We start from the raw sequence: 22171 nt of genomic DNA on the forward strand, positions 1-22171 counted from the left end.
GCTGTCGTTGCAGCTGCTGTCGCTTCTGTCACCTGCCGCGGCCGGGTCTCAGCCCGGGATTTGGTCACCTCTTCTTCGTTCTCCATTGCGCCCATGGTTCCTCCTGGAGCCAGGGCGGCGGGCCCGGCGGCTCCGGCGTGGTGAGAGGCCGGTCCGGGGACGATGAAGGCCCTGCATTGCAGCTGCTGCCTCAGCCGCTTTCTGGCGTCCGCCCTCCTGCTGCTGCTACTCCTGCCAGGGTTAAGAGGGCCCATGGCGGTACTGTTGCAAGCGGCCGAAGCCGCTCGGGACCCCGGACCTTTGGAGCGTGGACCGCGGACCCTGCCCCCACTTCCTCCTGGCCCCACCGCCGCCGGGTCCCCCAGCCGCGCTCAGGCCGAAGCCGCGAGGCCTCGGGGCGCTGAGGGTGGCAATGGCAGCAGCCCCGGTGCAGGGCTTGCGGCGGAGGACCCAGCCGGGAAGGCGGGGGAAGGTTCAGTGGGCGTTCTCGCTGTGAGCCCCGATCCCGGCGAGAAGCCCATGACCCAGCGGGCCCTGACCGTATTGATGGTGGTGAGCGGCGCGGTGCTGGTGTACTTCGTCGTCAGGACTGTCAGGTGAGGCTAAGCCTCGATCAGCCTTCCCCCAGGGCCTGCTGACCTTCTAGCAAGGCACATTTCTGGAACCTCGCGTTGCCCACCTTCCTCTCCCAGTATCAGGGGTGCCTGTTTGAGTGAGATTGTGAAGATCACTGTCGAAAGACAGTGGTACCTTTGGGAGAATTGAAACCACCAAGTAGTTGCTCCCTTTCATTTATAAATTATACATAGTACCCGCCTCCAAATCCCTTTACCTTTCCTAAAAGGGCATACTTTCCCTGAAAGGAAGTAGTCTTGTATTGGACCACAATGTGTTGTAATACTTCACTTTCTATTCTGTACTGTGTACTTTGTCAATTTGCCTATTAGAATGCAAACGTCTTAAGGGCAGGATTCCTATTTAGTAGCGTTTGTAAGCCCTAGAGTTCCTTGTACAATACCGCCACTTGATAGGAAATCAATATTTATTTAAGTGGATTAATAGTAGTGCAGAAGGACCTTATTATGGTTATTTTATAAAATATAAAAGAAAAAAAAAGTTCTTCCTTACCAGAGAATTTTTAGTGTTGGCCTTTTAATCTGCCCCGTAAGCAATTAGATTGTACCATATGAAGTTTCCTGCATTCGACCATTTTTTACCTGGAAAAGTGACAATTTGGTATTGTCACTTTCAATGTGTGTCGTACTCCCCATTAATCAGAAATATTTAGCATTCATTTCACATGGCACAGTTATTTCAATGCAAAGTGTTACCAGTTGCATGATAAAATGGAAAACTGATAGCCTATTAAGCAAAGGAAAAATGTTATAAATATGATCCAATTTTAATATTATAACAAATATTTAGTATCGTAACAAAACTGTCACTATACTGACTTTAAATTTACAAATATTGGAATTCATATATGGATAAATTTGATATTTCACACACACACGTGCCAACTTTCTAAAATGAATTCACCTATAAAAAACAACTATAAGTCATTCAAAAAGTTTAAATTTACAAAATACATAGTTTTTAAAGACTATTCCAACTACAGAATGCTAGATTGCTGAGTTATTTAAATTTCAGATTTCAAACAGATATGATCACTTAAATGACAACTTTCACTTTACCTGTGAGGAAATTGACCCAGAGGGTAAAATGATGTGTCTGATATTCCATGGAGCCTAATAATAATCTATGATTGTACAATCCACTGTTTGCTTTGTTTGAATATTTTCCAATTAACAAAATGTCTATGTCCTGACCTATGATCAACATTTTTATTAAGTAAACCAGGTCATTATAAATAAAAGGAGACAATTGCCACTTATTTTTCTAATACCCTAATGCCTTATCAAGTAGAAAAGGAATTATATAATGCAATTAGAGATATTTGTTACCAGTAATCTCCATTTGATGCATCCCTTTATCACTGAAGTAAAATTGGCTTATGACATCAATCATATTAAAATATTCCAACCATGTAATAACACTGATTTGGAAAATCTATAATAAAGCCTCTTTTAGTGGGTTAGCTGGGGACCACCTTCTGAAGAGCTGAAATATAGAGCCAAAATTTCAATATTAGGAGCTGTCAGACAAGAAAAGAGCTGAGGGAGCGCTGTCACAATAGTTTCCTCCTTAATAAAATAGAGGCTAGGTTTTCAGGAATGTACTTGTTTATTGTTTTCCAAACCATCACATTTTTTTCCCTTAACTGCCTACCCTCTATTATTTCATACATTCCTTTAAATATATTTATTTAAACTAAAAGTTACATTTTAAATAAATCTATTTATTAGTCCATGAATGGAAAACCAACATCCCTTGGCTTAAATAGCTATTGAAAAAATAATAATAAAAAATAAAAAACAGTGTAAGCCACTTGTAGCAGACATTTGGTCCAGTGAATCTTGGGAGTTGGGAGGGTGGGTTCTTTGAGACCTCTTCAAGGAATCTGCAAAATCAAAGCAATTTTCAAAATAATACATTATCTTATAAGTTTATAGGGTATAAGAAGTTCATTGATACAGTTTCAAATTCTACATCACAGCTAATTTTTAAGAAACTACCTCTTGTTGAGTTTTGGTGTAGTAGCAAAAAAGAATAAATACTAGCATCTGAAAAGATTAAAATGCTCCTCCCTTTTCCAAGTTCATACCTATGTGAACTTAGATTTTCTTCATATCCTTCAACCAAACACATTGCAAATGATTAAATGCAGAAGCAAATATAAATATTTACCTATTTTCTATTTTCTGTCTCTTTCTATTTTCTATTTAGTTCTATCTGTTTAAGCCAGACATTAAAGGGATTTGAAAAAAAATCTAAGTCAGTACCCTTCTGTCATCTTTTTGTTTGTTTGTTTTATTTTTGACAATATATTTTTTACGAAAAAAGGTATGTTAACATGCAATGGGTTTATTATTTTAAATTAAATGATAGATTTTTGGTTTAATTAACCTTTAAATATATTTATTTAAACTAAAAGTTACATTTTAAATAAATCTATTTGTTATTCCATGAATGGAAAACCAACAACCCTTGGCTTAAATAGCTATTTAAAAAAACAAACAAACAAACAAACAAAAAAAAAAAAAAAAAAAAAAAAACAGTGTAAGCCACTTGTAGCAGACATTTGGTCTAAGTATTATATTAATATGTATGTATAATCCACATATATATATAAGCTATTTGTGGTCATGAATAATTTTTAAAACTATAGTTTTTACAGTGTTATTGACTATATTTCCCATACTGTATTTCTCATCCCCATTACTATTTTCTAACTACCAATTTGTACTTTCTAATCCCTTCACCTTTCTCACCCATCCTCTGAGGCCCCCCTCCCTTCTAGCAGCCATCAGTTTTTCTCTCTATCCATGAGCCTCTTTCTGTTGTATTTGTTTATTTATGTCTTTTGATTGGAGCATTTAATCCGTTTACATTTAAGGTGATTATTGATAGGACATAGTCATTGCCATCTTACAATTGATATTTTTGTTCTCCATTTATTTTGTTCTTTTTTTTTAATTTAATTTTTTTATTTTGTTCTTTAGATTCCACATGTAAGTGAGATCACATGGTATTTGTTTTCTCAGTCTGAAAAAAAGCTTGTTTCACTTAGCATAGTACCCTGTAGGTCCATCCATATGGTTGCAAATGGTAAAATTTCATTCTTTTTATGGCAGAGTAATACTCCATTGTATATATGTAACATAATTTCTTTATCCAATCGTCTATTGTTGGGCATCGATCCTAACAATGATAGAACTCATATACTTTTTGCTTCCAGATTGTGGGATGAAAATCATTCATTTTGGTGAATGCCCATTTTGGCTCCCCACTTCCAAAGTATGTGTGACAGCACACCAGCATTAGTTATTTGTCCCAAGGGGGAGGAATGGGCCAATAATCATTTCCTTAACTGATGATGTAACACTGAGAGTATTTTACTTGTAAAATACTTGAACTCCATTAAACTTCCAAATTATTTTGTTTTAGTCTAATTTGGCTATAATGGATATGTTCCACAAAGTGGAAATAATATCCACTTTGAGTTTGGACATATTCCAAAGAACAATTAGATTCCCTCTGTAGAAACTGAAAAATACATACAAAGAACAGTAAGAACAGAATAGGCTTCCTAAGATTAATATGTAATCTCTATGAGAAGAGGCTCATTGCCTTATCACTACTGTATCCCCAGTCCTGAACATTATATACAACATATGGTAGGCACTGAATAAGTGGTTGCCTAATGGATGACTGTTCTTCGTTAATTCTTTATGTTGCTGTATAAATAGGTAGTAAAGATTTGGAAATTTAAGGGTAATTGATACTTATTGATAGAACAAAGAAATACGAAGATCTCAACTAATATTTAGATTTACTTTCTCTCTGTCAGAGATTCTTTTCACAGTAAAATCTGTGAAGCAAAAAAAAAAAAAAAGAATAAGGTCGTTATTATTTTCTAGGAAAAAATCTTAAGATTAAGGCCAGCCAAGTTGCTGAATTACCGCCTGAGGACAGCTATCCTGGAGGATAGTCCAGCCTGCAGCTGAATTTTCATAATGGAGAAATACACATTTATTGCATTAAGTCATTGAGAGTGAAAATGTTTGTTACCTTAGCATAACTTGTATTGCCCTGATTAAAATATTTAGCCTATCATATCAGTGCCAATGTGTTAACAAGTAAAATCATCTGTTCACCTCAGAGGTTTCACCATTCCGGCATAAGCCCTTCACAGTTGGTAAGAGAGACATGAAACTTATATAATGTTATTAACTAATGTCACCTTAATAAATTTAATATTTTTTTAAAAGAGTACACAGGGCCTTTTGATGGCTTCAGCCTTGAAATGAGTCTAGTTGTATGAAAACCTGTAAGTGAGTGAGTGTGTGTGTGTGTGTGCGTGTGTGCCGATTTGGCAAGCACTAGTAATGTCTGCCATATGAGGTGATAACTCCAAAGGCCATATAACTGGAAAATGCCCAAGATCCTGCAGAACCCATAGTTTGAATTCTACTTTTGGTATTCCCTCTATACTTCTCAGTGAGTTTCTGAAGTGAATTATTGATTATATTTTTACTCTTTCATTGGATGAATTTGTGTTATACAGAATAATAAAAACAAATTCTTATTGATACCGAAAATAATAAGCAATTAAATAATGATTTTGCAATTAGTTTGGTCTGCACTATTTCCCCATGCTTTCTTATAAAGTATATACTACATTATAATGGATGCACAGTGATACCCACTGCAAAACTGTCCCAACTCTTGAAAGTGCAATATTGCTATATGAAATTAACAAAATTTATCTATTCTTTAATTGTCCATTCTTTTTTCTTCTTACTTTTAACTGGCTCACTTATTCACTATGTATCTTTTTCTACTTCATAACTTCAAGCTTATGCTTTTTACTATTTTGTAATTTAGATCTACTATTACCCATTATTCCTGTTACTGTGCCTTGTAGTAGCTCCATGAATCCTTTGATCTCTCACCCCTTCAAAGTGCCTTGTGTTCCTGTGTGCATCTATGTGCATGTGTTTTCTCCCACATGGACCTCCTAAAGCAGATATTCTGATTGGCTTATCTTAGCTTTGTAGGCTGGGCCACAAAATAGGTCACAATTCAATCTAGAGACTGACAGCTCTGGTTTAGAAAAGGTGCCCATCCTAGGATCACATTAGTTGTAGCTGACAGTAGGGGATTTTGCATGGTAGAAAACATGATTAGCCATCATTACCCATTCAGGAGAGCTTATAGGCAGAGTAATTTCTTTTTATTTTAATTGAAGTTTATTAGACTGACAATTGTTAGTAAAGTTACATAGATTTTAGGAGTACAATTCTGTAATACATCATCTATATATCACATTGTGTGTTCTCCACCCAGAATCAGTTCTCTTTCCATCACCATATATTTGATCCCCTTTACCCTCATCTACCACCCTCTCCCCCCCCACCCTCTGGTAACCACTAAACTATGGTCTTTGTCTATGAGTTTTTGTGTCTTCTTTTGTTTGTCTTGTCCTTTTTTTTGTTTTCAGTTTTATATATCACATATCAGTGAAATCATATGGTTCTTGACTTTTTCTGCCTGACTTATTTCGCTTAGCTTTATAATCTGAAGATCCATCCATGTTGTCGCAAATGGTACTATTTCATCTTTTCTTATGGCAGAATAGTATTCCATTGGGTATATATAGCACAACTTCTTTATCCATTCATCTATCGAAGGACACTTTGGTTGTTTCCAAGTCTTGGCCAGTGTAAGGAAAGCTGCAATGAATTGGAGCACATATGTCTTTATGGATAAATGTTTTCAGATTTTTTTTGGGAGGTAGATACCCAGGAGAGGGATTGCTGGGTCATATGATAATTTTATTCTTAATTTTTTGAGGAACCTCCACACGGCCTTCCATAGTGGCTCTACCAGTCTGCATTCCCACCAACAGTGTATGAGGTTTCCTTTTCTCCACAGCCTCTCCAACACTTGTTATTATTTGTCTTGTTGATGATAGCCATTCTAAATGGGGTGAGGTGGTATCTCATTGTGGTTTTTATTTGCATTTCTCTGATGATTAGTGATGTTGAGCATTTTTTCATCTGTCTATTGGCCATTTGTATGTCCTCTTTGGAGAAATGTCTCTTCAGGTCCTCTGCCCATTTTTTAATTGGATTGTTTGTTGTTTTGTTGTTGAGTTGTATGAGTTCCTTATATATTTTGGATATTAGTCCCTTAGCAGAGTTGTTGTTTGCCAAAATCTTCTCCCGTTGGTTGTCTCTTTATTTTGCTGTGCAGAAGCTTTTTAGTTTGATATAGTCCGATTCATTTATTTTAGCTTTTACTTCCCTTGCCTTTGGAGTCAAATTCATAAAATTCTCTTTGATCCCAAGGTCCATAACTTTAGTACCTATGTTGTCTTCTATGCAGTTTATTGCTTCTGTTCTTATATTTAGGTCTTTGATCCAAAAGAAGCCAAAAACATACAATGGAGAAAAGACAGCCTCTTCAATAAATGGTGCTGGCAGAATTGGAAAGCCACGTGCAAAAACATGAAACTGGACTGCTGTCTGTCACCATGTACCAAAATTAACTCAAGATGGATCAAAGACCTAAACATAAGACTTGAAACAATAAACTGTATAGAGTAAATTTTTTATAGGGAGAACTTGGAACAGTGGACATTGACAGCGTGCCTTGTGCATTATTCTATGTTCTATCTTTTTAGTGGTAGGGCCCCCAATATGTAAACTGGCTAAAAGCAACACTGCACTGATTGGCAGCACTTCCACTGAAGTCTAGGACTCTGAGGTGTCTGCTTTAAAAACAGTTCTGTTCATGAATTTGGGCTGCTGAATCTCTGAGGAGAGAAAAAGAAGAAAAATATATGATGAGCTAGAGGGAGATGGGACCACTGAGCAAAGCTGAAAAAACAAGTATAGGATGGAACTATGGAGAGTTAGTAGGTTCTTTTGTGGCACTTTGGTTTTTGATTGAAAATCTCTGAGCAAAAAATGTGATTAATTTATTTAGGGTGGAGTCATTGCTAATAGAACCTTCCTGAACAATTTTTAAAAAGAAGAGAATCAGAAGGAAATACACATGGGCAGTAAAAGGTTGGCAGCCTAAGGCACCAAGATGCTAAGTCGCCTATAACAGAGTTTCATTAAAAGTGACTTTAACATAAGGACATTATTTTGTTATTTACCATGAATATGAGCAGGCTCAGGCTTTGTTCAATAATTTTGTGAAATTATCAAGAATTCTGGGTTTTTCCATCCTTGTTTCTCCATAGGGTAGCTACCTCAGATTTAGCATTATGTCCTCACACAATAGTGTCTCAACGAGAAAAGAGAGAAGGGGCCCTGAACAGAAGCTTTCTCTTCCGATGTTCTTTTTTTAATCAGGGAGAAAAATCTTTCCTGGAAACCCCACTTGAGGCATCCCCTTCTGTTCCATTTGTCTGAACTGTTTCATCTACTCAATCCTAGACAATGACTGGGAAAAGGAAAATTACATTTTTTTAATGATTGGTTTGCACCAATTATTATGATCATTTTGTATTTCTTAGGGCTGGACTCAGTTGCTCTCTAAACAAAATTATGGTCCAGTTAGGGGGGAGTAAGAGGGTTTTCTTTTGGATAAACAAAGCAGATTCTGGTACAGTGATTAAAACTAAGAGATGGCCTAACCAGAAGAACATAAATGCCCTTATTAATGCAAGTAGCTACTAAGTTATTACTTTTACCACAGAAGGATTAACCAGAAAACATAGTTCACCAGAACAATATGTCTGGTCTGGTATAATGTATGATGATTGTATTGGGGATGAGGAGACTGCTTGGGTAAACCACTTTTGTGACCTTGGTTAAAATGACTTTGATTCATTAGGAAGACAATGATGGCTTAATGTTTAAGAAGCTAGGCTTGGGTGTCAAATTGCTTGTATTTGAATCCTAGCTCTTCCATTTACTGTCCCGAATTTCATTTTTTCCAAACTTTGCCTTTCTATATATAAAAATGAGGGTGCTTATAGGTTGTTGTGAGGATGATATCAGGTAATGCTTATAAGCTCCTTAGTTCCATGTTTGACATATTTACATTCAGTAACTATTTTTAGTGATTAAAAAAAAAAATGTAGAGTTGGAATGGGAATATATTTGGGGGTTTTACTATATTTTCTAATACCTCCCCCATATCATATTCCGTGTGGTATCTGACCTCTGAAACTATTATATAATCAGAAAGAGGGTAGGTCTAACAAGTCTAGATATAGATTGGAAGCCGAAAAAAAGGAGATTATAAGAGAAATATGTTGGAGGGGTTGGTCATATAGTTAGTCAGAGGCAAGCTGGGATGAACCTTGGAGGTTCTGAGTTGTAGATAGGACTTTAAAGTTGGTTGGGAAATAAACACGTTCTGAAATCTTAAAAATGGAGGTCAGAAGAATTACCAAGCCACACATCCCAAGCTTTGGGGACTGAAAGAGAATACTAGGACACCCATGTAAACACAAAAAGGAGAGATGACAAGGGAGCTATGTGCTGTGTATTCACTTTGATATAGTACACTTTCTACCCAAGCTCTGTGACATTTACTTAGGATTTACTTCACCTAGGCACAGGCACCACGATACCGTGAAATGGGAGCCAAATTTAAGCGCAAGAAGCGGTTGTGTGTACTATCCTACAAGGAACTGGGTGAATAAAGGCTATCAGAGAAAGCAAGATTGAGATATTCTAAACATAGATGAGCATGCATTTGACCTTTTAAACTTTGGGTGTTAGCAGTGATGTTTTATTGTAGATGAGCAAAGGCAGGATACCTTGTTGGGGGAATCTTCTGTTTAGTGCTGCACTTGATCAAGATTGAGATAGTGACAGAGCTTGGTAACTGGTAGGCCTGTAGAGAGGACCCCAAGAATAATTATGGAAAAAGCCAATGGAATTCAAAAGCACAGAAGTTTGAAAACTTCACCTTGGGGTCAATAGTTCCTGAGAGCATCATTGCTTTACATCACAGTAAAATAATCAAAAAAAGTCGAATTAACTCATTTTATCCTGTATAGTAAGGCAGAAATATCACTAGCATTGGATATGGTTCCATGTAGAATGCAAAGAATTTAAAAGAAAAAAGAAAAAAGTCAGTTGGCTTTTGAAAGTACAAACTTATTTAGTGAGTAAATGAAAGATAACTACATATTACCATATGGTAAATTTTCATACCCAAAAGATGAAAATGAAACTCCGCAGCACAGGGTGTAAGTTGAATATTGGTGTTTCTAACTTGGGTAGACTGTGAGAAGCACCTGGGTTTGACCTAAAACATCCTAAATGAGAATTTCAGAGTCCTAGAGTGAATGCATATTTAAGATGTTTAATTATTCTAGTAAGTTTTTTTTTTGGTCCTGAGTCAGAAGGGTTTTATTCATATTATAATTTAAAAATTCCCTAGCTCCCCTAAGTTTTTCTGTGGTGTATTTCTAGACATGTTTTTTCAGGCTTCTGTTATCCTAGAGGTGGTGATTTGCATATAAAATTATAGGTATCTTTGTTAAACATAGAAAACGCAAGATGTATTGTGGATCCATATATTTCTGTTAAATAATTTGTTTAACAGATACTTATTAGGCATCTGCTTTATCTGATCCCTGTGTGCTGTATAGTAGTGAGCAAGAACAGATCTATTTCCTGCTTCCATGAAACTAATGGTCTAGTAGGAAAGACAAATAGTTACACAAATAAGAATACAAGACACCTTTGGTAAGTACTTTAAAGGAGATGTACATTGTGCTATGGAAACTAGTAATAGGTGTTTGTGACTGAGCTGGGTTGATCAGGGAAGGCTTCCCTAAGGAAGTGAAACTTGAGCTGGAGCTGAAAAATGAATAGACTTTAACACAACAATATTGTGGTGGGTGGGGAAGAGTGTGAGGCCAGTGACAGAGAAAGCATAGCCATTCTAAGGGAATGAGAAGGCTTTGTGGCTGGAGTGCTGAAGGTGAAGTAGAATGTAGAGTGAAGAGCAAGGTGAGGCTAGAGAGACAAGGATGAGCCGTCCTGTGTTAACTTTGTAGGCCAAATTACAGAGGCATTACCTCATGATTCCTGCTGAGCTGTAGGAATCCATTGGAGATTTTAGAGAATGGAGGGGGGTTCTTGGGTGACCAGAATAGACAGAGGAAGACAGGTATGAAGCTATTTTAATAGTCAAGGCAATTGATAGCACTGTAAGTGAACTTCAGTGATTCTCAGGAAGTATAATCAATAGGATTTTGTGATTGTAACTTCATTTTAACTCCACTGACTCTGTGAAGAACCAATCTTTAAATAAGGTCACATGGTGAGGAGCTAGGGGTTAAATATTAAGATTTCAAGATGTGGATTTGGGAGGCGACACAATTCAACTAGAAACATATTCTTATCTCTTACCGGTTTCTTGAAGAACTTGAAATGACAAGCGATGGATTATGTTTTGGGAATGGGAGATGAAGATGAGAGAAATGATTTTTATTATATGGTATATGTCCAATTGGGTTGGATTTCGTGATGAAAGTCATAGACAACTAAACTTGTGGTTCACTAATTTTTATTTCCTTATGTCACAATGGCAAAAAAAAAAAGAGAAAAAAAAAAGAAAATCATTCTTGTTTACTAATTCACTTTTTTGCCAAAAATAGTCAAGGCAAAAAAGTCTGTATCAACTGTTGTACCTTTATTTATTAAGATTTACTCTGTTTTATCATTATGTCTAATCACATAGGGGAGTGTATGTGTATAAAATATACAGTAAACTAATGCATTCCTTAGTCTAGTTTTGAATGTGCTATAGAAGAAATTAAAGAATAACATTACTTATGTCATTCTATACTTAATAATACCCCACCGACATATAGAAAGAAAAGAAATAAAAAAGAATAAAATCAGACTGGTGTACAGCAAGTTATAGCCAGTTACCTTGGTCGGTTTTCTCCCTTTCATTGAGTAGTAAAATGAAATGAAGTTTTATTCTGTTGTGGTTATTTTATGTGGCATCATACCTTTTTACATAAAATTTTATCAAGCTTACTTTAGTACTTTAGTTTTTCTGCTGTAGCTTTTCCATGTTATTTAAATAGAAATAATGTTTACCAACCTGAGTGTAATGGAACACTGAGGAATCTGCATCTGTATAAGATAGCTATTTGGACAATAGCTTGAATACCTAGAAGAAAGCTGATCATTTGCCTGTGTATGCCATGTGGTCAGGGAATACAATTCAATACAGTAAATGATATAGCTGTTTTGTTTTGCCCTCTTAGGCTTCCATATTTTCCTCTCTGCGCATTAATAAAGTCCCTGTATTTTTTTTAACTAAGAGCCAAGAAACTTTGTTTCCAGATTGCTATATGCACTTACTATGTCTAGCAGAAAAGTGTGTGTCTATAATTATATGTACGTAATTATCGACACACATAGACAAGTTTGGGTATCTTGAGCTTAATGAAAACATTTATTTGTAAGAAAAGGGAAAAAATGGAAAAAATTGCATGAATTGTAAAGCCTCCTTTACTCTTATTTAAAACTAATATACACTGCATATTACAAGATAAAAGTACCCTTTTTACTTAAAATTTCAGTACATTTTTATGTGTATTGTATGTTACACATAATGTTTGCTAGTATTTTAAGTAGATGGTTCATTGAATGGGCCCAATAATTTGAAAAGTTTACAAGTGTTTTTGACCTTCCCTGAGAAAAACCAATGTGTATGGATGCATGTGTGTTTTAATACATTCAGTGTTTTCATGGCCATGTAGCTGTCATGACCATGTAGCCATCACTGCCTCTATCTTGGGATTTAGGAAAGACATTTTTTAAGGAAGTTCATTTCAAGTTTATATTTTATTTAACACTGTACAGTTATTTTATTTGACTTCTTATATAAATTAGTAACATTTACTAAAATACTGAGTTAATTTAAATTGAACTGATGTCCCCCATTTCTTTGGTGCATAACAATGCATCATCTCTATATATGAATAAATTGTTATCTTTGAATAGCTTGGATTTATGTTTGGAAGACAGATATAGATAGATAGATAGATATCTCTCTATGTATATCTATATATTTATATCTATCTATATACATATATATAATTAAAGAACATATATATATATAATTAAATATATATTTATAATTATATACATATACATATATATAATTATATGTGTATATATATACACATATATATATAATTAAAGGACAATACAAGCCTGCATAAATAACCAAATACTCACCAAGTCCAGTCAAATCTTTATACTGTACGCAGATGAAAGAAAATCGTGTTATTTGCTTATTAAAGATTGGGTATCCACTTGTATGATGAAGACCTTGAGAGTGGAGAAGAGTGGCAGCTGAGTTTTACAAATCCTTAAGTTCTGTGTTCCTATTCCTATTTTGAAGACTTGTCGAGGCATCCTATGCCCATCAATGACCAGGTTATTAACATACTGACAATTTGATATATAACATATAACCTGGAAGAATCTGGCTTATTTCCAAAAACAATTTTCCGTGACATTACTTTCTTCTTTGTTGACTGAAAATGAATGTTTGGCTGAATATGATTTTGAAAATTGAGCAGCAGATTGGCAAAAAACAAGAGGATAAATTATAACAGAATATCCTTAACTTATGCTGCCATGTTGCTTCCCTCACTCTTGTGTGTTAACTTTTTTAAATCAAAAGAATACCTGCAAATGTTATTAAATCGTGTGGTTCATTCAAAAGGACCAATAGTGAACTGTAATACCCCTGCATGTTTTTTTTATTTCTATTTCTAGAGTCAGTACTTTTATCATTTCCGTTATTAGTTTTTCTGTAAATTACTTTTATAAGTCTTAAGTCAAGGTTGGCTAACTATGACATATAGGGCAAATCCAGTCCGCTGACTGGCTTTTTAATAAGGTCAGTGAGTCAATAATTTTTTTAAAGGGCTGTTAAAAAGCAAAACAAAAAAGAAATTAAGATGAATATATGCAGAAACCATATATGATCTATTGAGTCTAAACTGTTTACTATCTGGTCTTTTACTGAAAACGTTTAGACCTTGGTCCGGAGAGAGAGAGAGAGAGAGAGAGAGGGAGAGAGAGAGAGAGAGAGAGAGAGAGAGAGAGAGAGAGAGAGAGAGAGAATGCATACCCATATATACAAACATGCACACATATATACATACTTGTTAATTTAACAACCTAAACATATTTAATTTTTCATTATATGAAAAACAAACAAACAAACAAACAAAAACTAGCCTATACTACCACCAGTCTTCCTCATACTGTTCTTACGTTATTATTTACTCTTTCTTTGGTTACATTTGTAGCTTTAAATACTGTATTATTCTTAAACCTCTGCTTTCTGTTCTAGCACCCTTTGGGGGGTCATATAGATAGATCTAGAGGCAGTGATTAGTGGAAATTATCTTGGTTTTTGTCCAGGCTTAGTCATAGTTTTAAAATTTTGACCACTGAGACCAGGTACTTTACACACAGAAGCTAGCACAATGCCTGATGCTCAGTAAGACTCTAATAGTTATTGAGTGATTGTTCATATGTATGTATGTGTAGGGCATTTTGTATCTCAGGGGTCCCCACTGTCATTTGCAGAAGCTTTTATTGCTCTCTGCAGTTGGTGGTGTAGTCACAGTATTTCTTCAGACTTATCTTACTACATCAAAGTGAAATCAGAGCTTCAGTAAACTTATTTGTCATTACTTGCTGAGATATGTTCTGTTTTATTTTTAAACTGCTCTAGATACTTCTGTGAAACATTTTCCTGTATGTGGAGTCAAGGTTGTTGCATTGGAGACAACTTAGGCCTTGATTGCAGGGTCAGATTTGGATCACTGAGCTAGAATATGATATCACTCAGATGCTCAGCAAACACTTAAGGAGCATCTTAATGGACCAGACACTGTGCGGTTCATTAAGTAGTAATGCAGTGGTGAACACGGCAATCACGGTTGCTGCCCTCATGGAAGTTAGTGGGAAAGACTGGCAAATAAACAGTCATACTCAGTCACATGCATAAGCACATTTAAATGCAAAATGAAGTAAATAATGTGAAGGAAAGGAACAAGTTATTTTAGAAAGAAGCAGAGAGTAGGCTTCTAAATCCTTCCATACACACACTTGCACATAATTAATATTTAGCATCCTAAAATATTTTCATTCCTCCAGGGCAGTAGTTCCCAAACTTCTACATGCGTCAAACTCACACGGAGTATTTGTTAAGATGTGGGGTTTTAAGCCCCACGTTCAAAGTTTCTTATTCACTAGGTCCCAATGGGCGTGAAGATTTGCATTTCTAGTAAGTTCTACATATTTGTGATTTTGCTGATCCTGGGAACCACACTTTGAGAACCACTGATCTAGGATAGTAGTTTTCAGTACTTTGGAATCACTTGTAGAACTTTAATAAAATACTGATGCCTAGTTCCTGTACCCGGAAATTCTGGTTTAATTGTGTGGAGATATGGCCTGGGTATAGAACTTTTTAAAATGCCCTAGGTGATTCTGATGTGCAGCTGGGGTTGTAAGCTACCCAGTCTAGAATTTGAATATGTATATGCATACCATGTTTCTTAGTGGGGCAGAAAGTATCTAATCCTGCACGCACTGTGTTAAGAAATGCATGGAAGGGGTGGAGAAAGGCTGGAATAGAAGGCTTCAGTAAAAATGCAGTACCTGAACTAGACTTAAAGGCGTATCTCTAAACACCATAACTTGACAGAGACAGAAGACGGCATGTCAGACAGAAGAAATGGTGATGGCACACAAACATGTAGGGAGTAGGTGCTGTGTCACAGATAACATAGGCTGCGTTTCTGAAATGTAACCATTCTGATATTGAGAGTCTCCTATGTCTGAAACAGAGGAGATAATTTATTCTTAGGTTACAAGTAAATGTAAAATAAAGATCATCTGTACTATATTCAAGTACATTTTATTTATTAATATGTTCTGTTTAATAGGATGCGAAGAAGAAACCGAAAGACGAGGAGATACGGAGTTTTGGACACTAACATAGAAAACATGGAATTGACACCTTTAGAACAGGATGATGAGGATGATGATAACACATTGTTTGATGCCAACCATCCTCGAAGGTAAGTGTTGATCAATTTAATTCCATGATCGGGAGGCAAGTCCTAGACAAGTAAATTGAAAAAATAAAGTACAATTTCATTTAACAGTTTTTAACCCTAACAGATTTTATTCAGTTCTGTTTAATCAAGTTCTTTGTACTATCCAACCAATAGCTCATATTCACATTGCTTTGCTAAAATAAACATAAACAGTAGCATACCATGCCAAAAATAAATCTTTATTGTAGATCTTCTTGCAAAGATTTGTCCTTTTTTTTCTTTTTCTTTTGAATAAATTAAGGGTTTGATGTTTTTATTTTTCACTGCACAAGAAATATGCATATTTTTTTCTTCTTGTAAACCCCTTAAACCCTACAGAAATCTATAAATTAAAAGTTTCCCCTCACATCCCATTTCTTTTTTCTTTAATTTTTGTTCAATTTATTGGGGTGGCATTGGTGAGTAAAATTACATAGATTTCAACCGTACATTTCTATAATACATCATCTATATGTCACACTGTGTTTTCACCACCCAGAGTCGTTCTCCTTTCATCACCATATGTTTGACCCCCTTTTCCCTTTTCTATTACCCTGCCTTACTTCCCGGTAACCACTAAACTGTTGTCTGTGACCATGAGTTTTTGTTTCTTTGTTTGTTTGTCTTGTTATTTGTTGCTTTCAGTTTTATATCCTACATATGACTACAGTCATATGGTTCTTGACTTTCTCTGTCCGATTTATTTTGTTTAGCATGATCATCTCAAGGTCCATTTGTACCATGTTATCACAAATGGCAGTATTTTATCTTTTCTTATGGCCGAGTAACATTCCATTGTATATACGAATATGTACCATACCTTCTTTAATCATCTGTCAAAGGACACTGGTTTATTCCATATCTTAGTCACTGTGAATTATGCTGCAGTGATTTGTATGTCTTCTTGGGAGAAGTGTCTTTTCAGATCCCCTGCCCATTTTTTAATTGAATTGTTATTTTTTGTTTTTGTTGTTGAATTGTATGAGTTCTTTATGTATTTTGGGTGGTAGTCCCTTATTGGAGGTGTTATTTGCAAATATCTCTTCCCATTCAGTTGGTTGCCAATTAATTTTGTCAATGGTTTCTTTTGTTGTGCAGAAGCTTTTTAGTTTGATATAGTCTCATTCATTTTTTTTTTTTTAGTTTTACTTCCCTTGTCTTTGAGGCCAAATTCATAAAAATCTTATCTGAACCCAAGGTCCATAAGTGTAACACCTATGCTTTTTTCTATGCAATGTATTATTTCCAGCAGTCTAGTTTCATTCTTTTGCATATGGTCTTCCAATTTTCCCAACACCATTTTTTGAAGAGGCTTTCTTTTCTCCATTGTGTGTTTTTGGCACCTTTTTCGAAAATTATCTGTCCATATATATGAGGGTTTATTTCTGGGTTGCAGTTCTCTTGTATTGATTTGTGTGTCTGTTTTTCTGCCCATACTGTGCTGTTTTGATTATTGTTGCTTTGTGGTACAAATTAAAATCAGGGAGTGTGATACCTCCAGCATTGTTCTTTTTTCTTAGAATTGCTTTGGCTATTTGGGGTCTTCGTGATTATTCCATACAAATCTGATGAGTTTTTTCTTGTATTTCTCTGAAAAAATGCCATTGCGATTTTGATGGGTATTGCATTACATCTGTATATTGCCTTAGGTAATATGGCCATTTGAACTATCTTGATTCTACCAGTCCATGATGGGAGAGTTGTTCTTTAAACTGTTGCATACCAGTAATACATATTAAGTGTGTGTGTGTGTGTGTGTGTGTGTGTGTGTGTGTGTGTGAGAGAGAGAGAGAGAGAGAGATTAGTTAAATTGATTTTCTTTTTGCATTTTGAAGATATTTTGGTTTTAGTCTGGGTTACTCTGCTTGTAAATAGTGCTTCCTGGCAAAATTGTGGGATGAATAGTCTATGGTGTAGCTATAATGTCAGTTCTCAATCTAGTCTCACTGAGTGTTAAAACCTATCCTAAGAGGTTTGGATAAGTGAAATTACATGAATTTAGAATTACTTTCAGTGCGTATGAATGGGCAAAGAAGGCAGTATGATTCCACTCAATAGGGAAGGACATATTGGATAATTATTTGGGTGAAGAAAAACTAAATTCCAGACAGAATCAGGTACAAATGCAAAGAATGCAGAAATCTGGGATTTTAAAAAAAAAGGACTCAACAAAAAATGTGTTTGTTAAGTCTTGTCTATATGAGCTTTGAGTTACTGGTAATTCATTCAATTAATAAAAATACATTCGTGAAATGCCTGTTGTATAGTTAGAATAGTATAGAGACTGGATATAAAAACATGACCAAAACAACTGTATCTGTTCATTAGCAACTCAATGTCTTGGAGAAAACAAATGTGAATAAAATGTATTACAAAAAAATTTTAGAATCTTCAAATATACCTTCTGAAAAACCCTTAATTTGCCTATCAAATATTGTGCGATTCCCATTAAGTCTAATATTGCCAGTGGTTGACTGTTTCTTTATTGTGAACCAGACAAAGTTGCTGGCATGCATTTCGGAGCCATTGTGTGTAATGGAGACTTATCTGTATATTAGAACCATAGTCAGAACAATGTGAAATACAGTAGGAGACTGAGACTGACGAGGGACTGGCACATCATTTCTCTCATCTTGGGCTCACCCTCCAAAAGGTGGTCATTGAGTAGGATGAAAGTGGAGTCTCACATATATGTAATTCTTATTTTCTTTTAATTTTTTGCAAAGTTTTCATAATATTTAAAAAGTGTAGTATTTGTAAAAAAAAACAACAACAAAAAAATAATGCACATGAGGTACCTCTTCTGTACATACACAGAATGGGAAGACAAAAAGGAAGTTGCTAACTTAGGAAGTCACGGTTCTCAAAGAGGAACTAAATTTGAAACCCAGTTATTCTGTTTCAAGTGTGCTTACTGGAGACAAAGATTGTTGTAGGCAGAAGCAACTACCAAAGTTCAGTAGTTGTGAAAGAGGTAGTGTGTCAGGTAATGCAACAGGACATGTGTAGAATGCAGCCTGTTTTGTGTGCACATGTATTTATGCAACGTTGGGAAGAGTAGCTGCTGTGAAGGACACGGATGCAAGGTTTTTACAGGGAAAGGTGCAGAGTTTTGTAATCTGCTACGGAGTTTGCTATTGCCTTGCTTTCATTGGAGCACTATTGATGCTGTTTGTCGGGAGTATATACAACCACATAATCAGATTTCTTAATAGAATCATACCTCTTGTAGTAGCAGGGGGATGGCCTAGCAGAAAAGAAAGGGACAGAACTAGGGAAGATAAGGGAGGGCATAAAGAAGGGACAGTTTCCATGAGATAAAATTACCTGTTGCCATCTTTTATTCTGTATCCTGCCTCATCACAGACCTTTCTCTAATAGTTATCTTTAATTTATGCCCCACTTTTCATTAATCTTGCCTTCCATTCGGTAGCTAGACATTAATAAGAGTTACATAAATGGAGAAAGAATAAGTACAGGTGGTGTAAAAACTTACAGCAGGGGTATGGGACACTTAACCAAAAAGTAATGGTCCAGAAAAGCCTCTTGGAAGTGATATGTAAATTGAGACCTGAAAAATTAGTAGAAATTAGCAAAATAAAAGGTGAATATAGGGGTGAGGGTTGAAAAGAGAACAGCAGGCACAAAGTATCAGAAGCAAGGGGGACTAGAGTATTTAAGGAACTAAAAGAACTTAAATAGATGCTACATGACCATGTGGGAGAATAAATGAATGAGTGAATGAACGGTTTTTGAGCTTTGAATCCGAAAGGAAGCACGATGGGTAAGGCAGCACAAAGAATCAGAAGGCACATCGTGATCCATGTTAAATAGTTAAAAAATATTCTACAAGTTATGAAAAGCCACTGGAAAATTTTAGGATGGGAAACAAAGATTACTCTGCAGTGGATTGGAGAAGAGTAAGATAGGAGTTAGGTAACCAGGAAGATAGTACAAGTACCTGGGGTGGCTGGCACTAGAGTGACAGCAAGAGAAATAGGAGTAAATTATCCAAGAGGCTTTGAAAGGTATTATCAGCCAGATTTAGGTAATGTGTTTGGAGTGTGTGGAGGGGAGAAATGGTAATAATGAAGAAGCAAGTTTCAGAGGTAATGCTTATAATAATTATCAATGATAATTCCCATTAAGTATCTTAGAGAAAAGCTTTAATATACATATGTCTACATAAAGTAAAAACAGCAAATTATTAACTGTGCTTTCCTATTCATTCATGCTTTCATCCATCCAATAAATGAGTGATGTAGCAGCTATTCATATAGCAATTGTTTAGTTTCAGGCACTGGTCTTGGTGCTTGGGACACATTAGAGCAACAAAACAGAAAAGAAAAAAAAGGAAAAAAGAAAAACAAAATCCTGACATTGTGAAGTTTAGCTTCTAGTGGGAAAAAGGTGAGAATGGGAGGTTGACAGTTCATTTTCATTTTCCCTGTTGTTTCTGTATCCTTCTATGTTGTTTGATTTTTGTTTCTTTGAAGAGCATATATTTATGTGTTACTTTAAAAACAAATTTTTGTTTGGGAATAATTTCAAATCTTCAGAAAAGTTATAAGAATAAAAATAGTACAAAGAATATCCTGTGATTTTTTTTTTCTCCTTTTGTATAGATTCACCTATTAACATTTTACTTCATTTGTTCTCTTGTGTGGTCTTTCTCTCTCATACAGAAGGATGCGTCTCCCTCATTTTATATTTACCTCATGTTCTGGTGTTTTCTCATAATTGGATTCAGGTTATACATTTTTAGTTGAAATATTGCATAGACCATCCTTTTTCCTTCTCAGGATTTCATATCTAGAGACACGATTCCCATCTATCCATCATTAGCATTGGTAATTTGGTGCACCTGTTCAAGGTTTTGTCCAATTTCTCCAGTATGTTACTGCTTTTTTCCCCCTTTGCAACTAACAAGGAGACATTTTAAATCATGAAAAGATTCTACTTCTCATTAAAACTTCTCCCTAGGTTTAGCACTCATTTGTCATGATTCATGCCTGATCTAATCTTCACTATGATAGTTGCAAAATAATGTTTTTTTCCAACTTCAGCATTTCCTCCGTATTTCCCAGTCAGCATTTACATTACCTTGTGTGGCTTAGAAATTATTTTCTGTGATGAGATATGCAGTCCAAACTTCATTACTTCATTTGAAGCTGATTCTATGAGCAGGACTTTCTCTGATTTTCTGATGCTGGCATTAGAGATTAAACATATGTTATGCCATCAATTCATTCAACAGTTCAAATTTATCTTGTGGGAGAGATGCATATCGATCTTATCATGACTCATTTTAATAACAAATGATAATGATGGTTAATGACATTTGTTTTTTCCAATAAAGGTGGAATATCAATACTTATAAGTGGAGAATGTATTACAAGGTCTTGATTCTGAAAAAAGACTTTTACCAAGGGCTTCTCAGAATGGCCATATTAATGGTAGAAATAAACCAATGGGTGATAGTGGTAAATGTCTTTAGAAGGATAACATCAGGGGTCCGGTTACTCAGCCCAAGGGGAGCCTGGACAGAGTGGGGTAACAGAACTACAAAAGGAGTGATTGTAACGGTCACTGGTTAGTAAATACCTACTTTGCGTAGTACTGGATGTGCCTGCTAGGCTTCTTGCATGTATGTACTATGAAATCAAAACAAGTTTTGCAAAGTACTTCCTATTGCTTTCATTTTAAAGATAGGAAAACTGAGGCTCATAAGTTATTTAGGCGTCTCTTCCTGCCTCAGTCTCATTTCATTTTTAAAATATTTATTTGATTTATACATATGAAGAGAATAATTTTAAATTTTATTCATTTTGTCACGTATACCAGCACTCACTATCACTCCTTTTCAAATGAGGACCCTAAAAACGAGGAATGCACATATTTTGATCTGCCTACCTTGTCAACTACAATGCAGAATCATATTAGTCTACAGTATAACTGCTGGCAATTCTTGTCGGATCGTCTCTTACTGATACTGCTTTCATTAAGTGCTTTTAAAATTAGTTCCTCTTCATTTTCAAAATAGCAGGAAGCAAGTCATTTCCAGAGAGGAAAATGGATTTCCTTGCTTACTATTTTAACAGAGCCTGAAATTATCCTTTTGTAATTAACTCTTTCTGAGAGGGATGTTTTTAATGTGGCTTTTAATACATCACATTTTTAATATTTAATGATTGTAGTTGGGAGTTAGGATTTGGGGTAATTATTTTCACTGTTTCTTTCTGTTAGATTGAATCATATGAACTGCCAATATATGGTTTAATCTAAATTTCCTAAAGGAAATTGATTATTTTATATAAAAGGGTGTCAGAGATGGGCCTGACTCCAGGTAGGGTATATCAGGGCTCTGGCTTCTCTTCTCTGTGATGCCCGTGGTTCTGCCCATCCTCATGTGTCAGCTTCATT

At 35.6% G+C, this 22171-nt stretch overlaps 1 protein-coding gene across 2 annotated transcripts in view; it reads left to right on the plus strand.

Moving 5' to 3' along the window:
* Positions 1 to 162: 162 nt before the first annotated feature.
* Positions 163 to 22171, plus strand: part of FAM174A (family with sequence similarity 174 member A) — a 30220-nt gene continuing 8211 nt past the window's right edge. Inside the window, exons 1-2 of one of the 2 annotated variants that reach the window (XM_019727926.3) lie at positions 163 to 596; positions 15596 to 15730. In XM_019727926.3, the coding sequence (XP_019583485.2) occupies positions 163 to 596; positions 15596 to 15730 (569 nt within the window). Of the gene's footprint in view, positions 597 to 15595; positions 15735 to 22171 lie in introns of those variants that run through there. The other variant, XM_019727927.3, reaches the window with a different exon arrangement.

This window comes from Rhinolophus sinicus, chromosome 3 (genome assembly GCF_057876585.1).
Source record: "Rhinolophus sinicus isolate RSI-liver-muscle chromosome 3, RSI-T2T, whole genome shotgun sequence".
Classification (NCBI taxonomy): domain Eukaryota; kingdom Metazoa; phylum Chordata; class Mammalia; order Chiroptera; family Rhinolophidae; genus Rhinolophus; species Rhinolophus sinicus.